Below are 8,706 nucleotides of genomic sequence, written 5' to 3'. Positions count from 1 at the left end.
GTGTAAATAGTGTTGAAAATAAACTTCCAAAGTTTTTCAAATCTTATTTGGTGTTTTATTGGTCCTTAATGTGCAAAGTAAACAACGTCCAAAGTAAATAAGGTGCAACGTCAAACCGGGGACAGTGATTCCGGAAATGATTTTGTCAGAGGACCAATCACGGCCCTTGCCGTCTCCGTTGCGTCGACTCGATTGGATACGCACGTGGAGCTACGGAGAGGGTCTCTCCGACAGGCTCTCCGTCGACGGAGAGGGCTCTCCGTGTCTACGTACAGCACTTTACGGAGTAGAATAAATCCACCTTTAGAAACCCATTTATTGAGGGTCAGAAGGGGCGAGATGGTGAGGTTATGTTGGGTAGAGGTGTGTGCGTGTGCGTGCGCGTGCGCGTGCGTGCGTGCGTGTGTGCGCATGCGGTGTGACTCACCACTCTCCAAACAGGAGAACGCGTTGGACAGCGACTGCACGTCCTCCATGGGGATCTTGTAGACCATGAGCGTGGTGAAGCTGGGAGACAGAGACTCACGTCAGCACACGTGTCCCTGCTCTACCCAGACGCTCCGCTCAGAGGTGCAGGAGGTCCTTTGCCCCCACAGCGATCAGACTCTTTAATAAGAGCTGTTGACTACACATGATGGTGGTGATTTACTCTGTGGCTATGGTGTCCTTTCAGTGTCTATGTGGTGCATGTCTATTTGTTGCTGTGGTGTGTGTTGTATTGTATTGTATTATTGTTGCATGTTGTACTGTGCCCTGTCTTGATGTATTCTGTTGATTGTTTGTTGTTGTTGTTGTTGTTGTTGTGTGAAGTACCTTCGTGGCAAAATAATTTCCCCCCCTTGGGGATTATTAAAGTGCAATCAATCAATTAAAATCAGCATCTCATCACATCAACATCTCATCTCACGGTGACGTCAGCCCAAAACAAACCAGACAAATATTTGGGCCTTAACACACACACACACACGCACACACATGCACACACATGCACGCACACACACACACACGGGGGGGGGGAGTCAGGGGGAGTCAGGGGAGGAGTCAGGGAGGAGTCAGGGAGAGTCAGGGAGAGTCAGGGAGGAGTCAGGGAGGAGTCAGGGAGGAGTCAGGGGAGGAGTCAGGGAGGAGTCAGGGAGGAGTCAGGGAGCGGGGGTGGGGGGGGGGGTCTTCACCTCTCCTGTCTGACGGCGTGGGGGAAGATGCGCAGGATCTCGTGGTGCAGGAGGGCGGCGGGCGGCGGCCCGGCGGACTCCTCCCTCAGCTTCACCTCCAGGCTGTAGCCCCGGCCGTAGCGCGCCTTCAGGGTCTGGATGGACCCGATGCACCTGGGGAGGGGGGGGGAGGGGGGGGAGGGAGAGAGTCACGCCTCGTACACCAGATCCACAGGAACCAGGTCGTCACGCCGCACTGTTGAAGGCAACCGGCTGTGACCACTGTGAGGGTGAGGGGGGGTTAGGGTGAGGGGGGGGGTGGGGTTAGGGTGGGGTTAGGGTGAGGGGGGGTGGGGTTAGGGGGGGTGGGGTTAGGGTGAGGGGGGGTGGGGTTAGGGTGGGGTTAGGGTGAGGGGGGTGGGGTTAGGGTGGGGTTAGGGTGAGGGGGGGGTGGGGTTAGGGGGGGGTGGGGTTAGGGTGAGGGGGGGTGGGGTTAGGGTGGGGGGGGGTTAGGGTGGGGTTAGGGTGGGGTTAGGGTGGGGGGGGGTTAGGGGGGGTTAGGGTGGGGTTAGGGTGAGGTTAGGGTGGGGTTAGGGGGGGGTATAACGAGGCCGTCCTCCCACACCTCAGCTGTCCTGACACCATGATGGCCACGCGGTCGCAGACGGCCTCCGCCTCCTCCATGTAGTGGGTGGTGATGACCGCCCCGCGCTGCCGGTCCCGGAACGCAGAGCGGATGGCCCGCCTGGACACACACACACACACACACACACACACACACACACACACACACACACACACACACACACACACACACACACACACACACACACACACACACACACACACACACACACACACACGTAGCTCCACCCATCAGGGAACATCAACCCATACAGTTAGCTCCTCCCATAAAGTTAACCCCACCCATACAGTTAGCCCCTCCCATACAGTTAGCCCCTCCCATACAGTTAGCTCCTCCCACACAGTTAGCCCCTCCCATAAAGTTAACCCCTCCCATACAGTTAGCCCCTCCCATCAGTCTGGCTCCGCCCCTGGAGGAGGTGACGTCCAATGGGCTCTCACCACATGCGCTGTTTGGACTTGGGGTCCATCCCGGCCGAGGGCTCGTCCAGCAGCACGATCTGGGGGTTACCCAGCATGCTCAGCGCGAAGCACAGCTGGGGAGACAACAGGTGACAGGTGAGGTGAAGGGGCGCTTCAGGTGAAGGGGCGCTTCAGGTGAAGGGGCGCTTCAGGTGAAGGGGCCCTTCAGGTGAAGGGGCCCTTCAGGTGAAGGGCCGCTTCCGGAACGTCCCGCTGGCGTGACGCGGGCCGTGCTCCTGTGGGGGCCTCACCTTCCTCTTGACCCCCGCTGAGAGGCTCTTGGCCTGCTGCTCCAGGTGGTCCTTCAGCTCCAGGGCGCTCACCACGCTGGAGGAGAACCAGGACACGACACAGCTCAACACGACTCAACACGACTCAACACGACTCAACACAACTCAACACGACTCAACACGACTCAACACAGCTCAACACAACTCAACACAACACGACACGACACGACACAGCTCAACACAACTCAACACAACTCAACACGACACAACTCAACACAACTCAACACGACACAACTCAACACAACTCAACACGACACAACTCAACACAACTCAACACGACTCAACACAACTCGACACGACACAGCTCAACACAACTCAACACGACACAACTCAACACAACTCAACACGACTCAACACAACTCAACTCAACACAACACGACACAACTCAACACAACTCAATACGACTCAACACGACACGACTCAACACAACACGACACGACTCAACACAACTCAACACAACTCAATACGACTCAACACGACTCAACACAACACGACTCAACACGACTCAACACAACTCAACACGACTCAACACAACTCAACACGACTCAACACAACTCAACACGACTCAACACGACTCAACACAACTCAACACGACACAGCTCAACACAACTCAACACGACACAACTCAACACAACTCAACACGACACAACTCAACACAACTCAACACGACTCAACTCGACACGACACAGCTCAACACAACTCAACACGACACAACTCAACACAACTCAACACGACTCAACACAACTCAACTCAACACAACACGACACAACTCAACACAACTCAATACGACTCAACACGACACGACTCAACACAACACGACACGACTCAACACAACTCAACACAACTCAATACGACTCAACACGACTCAACACGACTCAACACGACTCAACACGACTCAACACAACTCAACACGACTCAACACAACTCAACACAACTCAACACAACTCAACACGACTCAACACGACTCAACACGACTCAACACAACTCAACACGACTCAACACAACTCAACACGACTCAACACAACACGACTCAACACAACTCAACACGACTCAACACAACTCAACACAACTCAACACGACTCAACACAACTCAACACGACTCAACACAACTCAACTCAACACAACTCAACACAACACAACTCAACACGACTCAACACGACTCAACACAACTCAACACGACTCAACACAACTCAACACAACACGACACAACTCAACACAACTCAACATGACTCAACACAACTCAACACGACACGACTCAACACGACTCAACACGACTCAACACAACTCAACACGACACAGCTCAACACAACTCAACACGACACAACTCAACACAACTCAACACGACTCAACACAACTCAACTCAACACGACTCAACACAACTCAACACGACTCAACACAACTCAACACAACTCAACACGACTCAACACAACTCAACACGACTCAACACGACTCAACTCAACACAACTCAACACAACACAACACAACTCAACACAACTCAACACGACACGACTCAACACGACTCAACACGACTCAACACGACTCAACACAACACGACACAACTCAACACAACTCAACATGACTCAACATGACTCAACACAACTCAACACGACTCAACACAACTCAACACGACACGACACAACTCAACACAACTCGACACGACACAACTCAACACAACTCAACACGACTCAACACAACTCAACACGACTCAACACGACTCAACACAACTCAACACGACACGACACAACTCAACACAACTCAACAAGACACGACACGACTCAACACAACTCAACACAACTCAACAAGACACGACACGACTCAACACAACTCAACATGACTCAACACAACACAACTCAACACAACTCAACAAGACACGACACGACTCAACACAACTCAACACAACTCGACACGACTCAACACAACACAACTCGACACGACACAACTCGACACAACACAAGCTGCTAAGGCCAGGGCTTCTAGAACCACAACACAACTCAACACAACTCGACACAACTCAACACAACACAACACGACTCAACACAACTCAACACGACTCAACTCAACACAACATGACACAACTCAACACAACACGACACGACTCAACACAACTCAACATGACTCAACACAACACAACTCAACACAGCTCAACACGACTCAACACGACTCAACACGACTCAACACAACTCAACACGACTCAACACGACTCAACACAGCTCAACACAACTCAACACAACACGACACGACACGACACAGCTCAACACAACTCAACACAACTCAACACGACACAACTCAACACAACTCAACACGACACAACTCAACACAACTCAACACGACACAACTCAACACAACTCAACACGACTCAACACAACTCGACACGACACAGCTCAACACAACTCAACACGACACAACTCAACACAACTCAACACGACTCAACACAACTCAACTCAACACAACACGACACAACTCAACACAACTCAATACGACTCAACACGACACGACTCAACACAACACGACACGACTCAACACAACTCAACACAACTCAATACGACTCAACACGACTCAACACAACACGACTCAACACGACTCAACACAACTCAACACGACTCAACACAACTCAACACGACTCAACACAACTCAACACGACTCAACACGACTCAACACAACTCAACACGACACAGCTCAACACAACTCAACACGACACAACTCAACACAACTCAACACGACACAACTCAACACAACTCAACACGACTCAACTCGACACGACACAGCTCAACACAACTCAACACGACACAACTCAACACAACTCAACACGACTCAACACAACTCAACTCAACACAACACGACACAACTCAACACAACTCAATACGACTCAACACGACACGACTCAACACAACACGACACGACTCAACACAACTCAACACAACTCAATACGACTCAACACGACTCAACACGACTCAACACGACTCAACACGACTCAACACAACTCAACACGACTCAACACAACTCAACACAACTCAACACAACTCAACACGACTCAACACGACTCAACACGACTCAACACAACTCAACACGACTCAACACAACTCAACACGACTCAACACAACACGACTCAACACAACTCAACACGACTCAACACAACTCAACACAACTCAACACGACTCAACACAACTCAACACGACTCAACACAACTCAACTCAACACAACTCAACACAACACAACTCAACACAACTCAACACGACTCAACACGACTCAACACAACTCAACACGACTCAACACAACTCAACACAACACGACACAACTCAACACAACTCAACATGACTCAACACAACTCAACACGACACGACTCAACACGACTCAACACGACTCAACACAACTCAACACGACACAGCTCAACACAACTCAACACGACACAACTCAACACAACTCAACACGACTCAACACAACTCAACTCAACACGACTCAACACAACTCAACACGACTCAACACAACTCAACACAACTCAACACGACTCAACACAACTCAACACGACTCAACACGACTCAACTCAACACAACTCAACACAACACAACACAACTCAACACAACTCAACACGACACGACTCAACACGACTCAACACGACTCAACACGACTCAACACGACTCAACACAACACGACACAACTCAACACAACTCAACATGACTCAACATGACTCAACACAACTCAACACGACTCAACACAACTCAACACGACACGACACAACTCAACACAACTCGACACGACACAACTCAACACAACTCAACACGACTCAACACAACTCAACACGACTCAACACGACTCAACACAACTCAACACGACACGACACAACTCAACACAACTCAACAAGACACGACACGACTCAACACAACTCAACACAACTCAACAAGACACGACACGACTCAACACAACTCAACATGACTCAACACAACACAACTCAACACAACTCAACAAGACACGACACGACTCAACACAACTCAACACAACTCGACACGACTCAACACAACACAACTCGACACGACACAACTCGACACAACACAAGCTGCTAAGGCCAGGGCTTCTAGAACCACAACACAACTCAACACAACTCGACACAACTCAACACAACACAACACGACTCAACACAACTCAACACGACTCAACTCAACACAACATGACACAACTCAACACAACACGACACGACTCAACACAACTCAACATGACTCAACACAACACAACTCAACACAACTCAACACAACTCAACAAGACACGACACGACTCAACACAACTCAACATGACTCAACACAACACAACTCAACACAACTCAACAAGACACGACACGACTCAACACAACTCAACACAACTCAACACAACTCAACATGACTCAACACAACACAACTCAACACAACTCAACAAGACACGACACGACTCAACACAACTCAACACAACTCGACACGACTCAACACAACACAACTCGACACAACACAAGCTGCTAAGGCCAGGGCTTCTAGAACCACAACACAACTCAACACAACTCGACACAACTCAACACAACACGACTCAACACAACTCAACTCAACACAACACAAGCTGCTAAGGCCAGGGCTTCTAGAACCACAACATAACACAACTCAACACAACACAACACAACTCAACACAACACAAGCTGCTAAGGCCAGGGGTTCTAGAACCGTCCACAACACAACACAACTCAACACAACACAACTCAACACAAGCTGCTAGCGCCAGGCTTCAGGGGGCTGTGAAGGACTGGACCGGGTGTTGGACCTGAGGAGTACTTTACGCAGAGCCAAAGACCTGCGTGGTCCCACCTTAGAGGTGAACTGTTTCTATGGCCAGGAGTGGTCGTTTTTAGCCTGGCTCCGCCCGCCTACGTACTTCCGCTCAATTTTCATTTCCCTTCAGTACTACTACGTCTGGGTTTGCGGTATATATATTCACAGGTTTTCTGCAGCCAATTTTTTGGCCGTCCAATCAGCAAACAGAGGGAGTGGCGGAGAATGTTGACATTGAGGTTGTGCGCTAGTTTGAGTCGTAGCCAAACATCAGCGATTGGTTATGGCAGATCCAGAGTGGCACTGGGGCAGATCTAATAGTTAAACTCTAAACTCCAACAGACGCCCGCCTTCAAGTGAGTTAACGTTTGCCAATGGAGAAAGGCCAGACTCTCTGTGCAAATGAAATGAAGTAGGAGATTCTGGTAGGACCAGGCTAGGCCGTTTTTATGTGTTGATGAGAAATACACCACAGTGTTGGTATACGACATAAAGCTAAAGCTAGCAAATTGGATATTCTGCAGCAGTTGGCTATAGAGGAGCCGCCACCCTCTAAGATCAACACAGTCTGAAACATCCACTCGGACCAATGACAGTCCAACGTGTCTCGTATCAGAACCCAGCAGCGCCCCCCCCCACACAGCGGGACTGCGTTCCATGCATCCACGCGCGTTGTGTTTCTAATGCCACATCTCTTTTAAATAGAACCGCGGATTCTATCCCGAAGTTACACAACGGCTGCCGGAGCGTCTTCTCTGCACATACAGTATTCATGGTATTTTTAAGTATTAGAACCCAGTGGAGCTATCCTCCCCCCCCCCCCCCCCCCCCTCCCCCTTCCTCCGGGGGGGCTCTCACCGCTTGACGACGTCGGGGACGGTGTAGCCCTGCAGGCCCTTGACGGCGGCGTAGAACTCCAGGTGCTCCCGGAGCGTGACGCGGGGCCACAGGGGGTTGACCTGGGGGCAGTAGCCCACCTGCTGCTGGGCCGCGCCCGCCGGCCGGTACTCCGAGCCGCTGTCGTCCATCAGGACCTGGGGGGGGGACAGGGGAGGGGGGGGGCCGTCAGCTGAGACCTCTGACCTGGGCCACGAGGTCGGAGCACGGCAGCCTCACTTTAGGTAACAATTATTCGCCGAAGGCCAAAGGCGAAGTGAACAGTGGGGAATATTACCCACTATTATACTCTCTAATATTCTATACTCTCTAATATTCTATACTCTAGTATATATATCCCGAGATAGCGAACCAATCAAATTGCGCCATCTTAGGAGGTTCACGTGTAGCATATACTAACACACTTTATACAAAGGTGAGTCTGGATGTGATCAATACTACACCGTTTTAGTCGCATGTCTAAAGAAAACCACGGCA

General features: G+C 50.6%; 1 protein-coding gene across 1 annotated transcript in view; it reads right to left on the bottom strand.

The window, feature by feature from the left end:
* Positions 1–311: 311 nt before the first annotated feature.
* LOC311374957 (cholesterol transporter ABCA5-like) overlaps positions 312–8,706 on the bottom strand; it is a gene marked incomplete at both ends in the record, with an annotated part of 15,696 nt that continues 7,301 nt past the window's right edge. The window contains 6 exons of the mRNA XM_084490682.1: positions 312–507; positions 1,173–1,325; positions 1,777–1,896; positions 2,238–2,332; positions 2,510–2,585; positions 8,191–8,366. Coding sequence (XP_084346808.1) covers positions 312–507; positions 1,173–1,325; positions 1,777–1,896; positions 2,238–2,332; positions 2,510–2,585; positions 8,191–8,366 — 816 coding nt within the window. The remainder of the gene's footprint in view (positions 508–1,172; positions 1,326–1,776; positions 1,897–2,237; positions 2,333–2,509; positions 2,586–8,190; positions 8,367–8,706) is intronic.

Source organism: Micromesistius poutassou (genome assembly GCF_964030765.1).
Source record: "Micromesistius poutassou genome assembly, contig: SCAFFOLD_5428, whole genome shotgun sequence".
Classification (NCBI taxonomy): Eukaryota; Metazoa; Chordata; class Actinopteri; order Gadiformes; family Gadidae; genus Micromesistius; species Micromesistius poutassou.
This window is presented reverse-complemented; position numbering and strand designations above follow the sequence as displayed.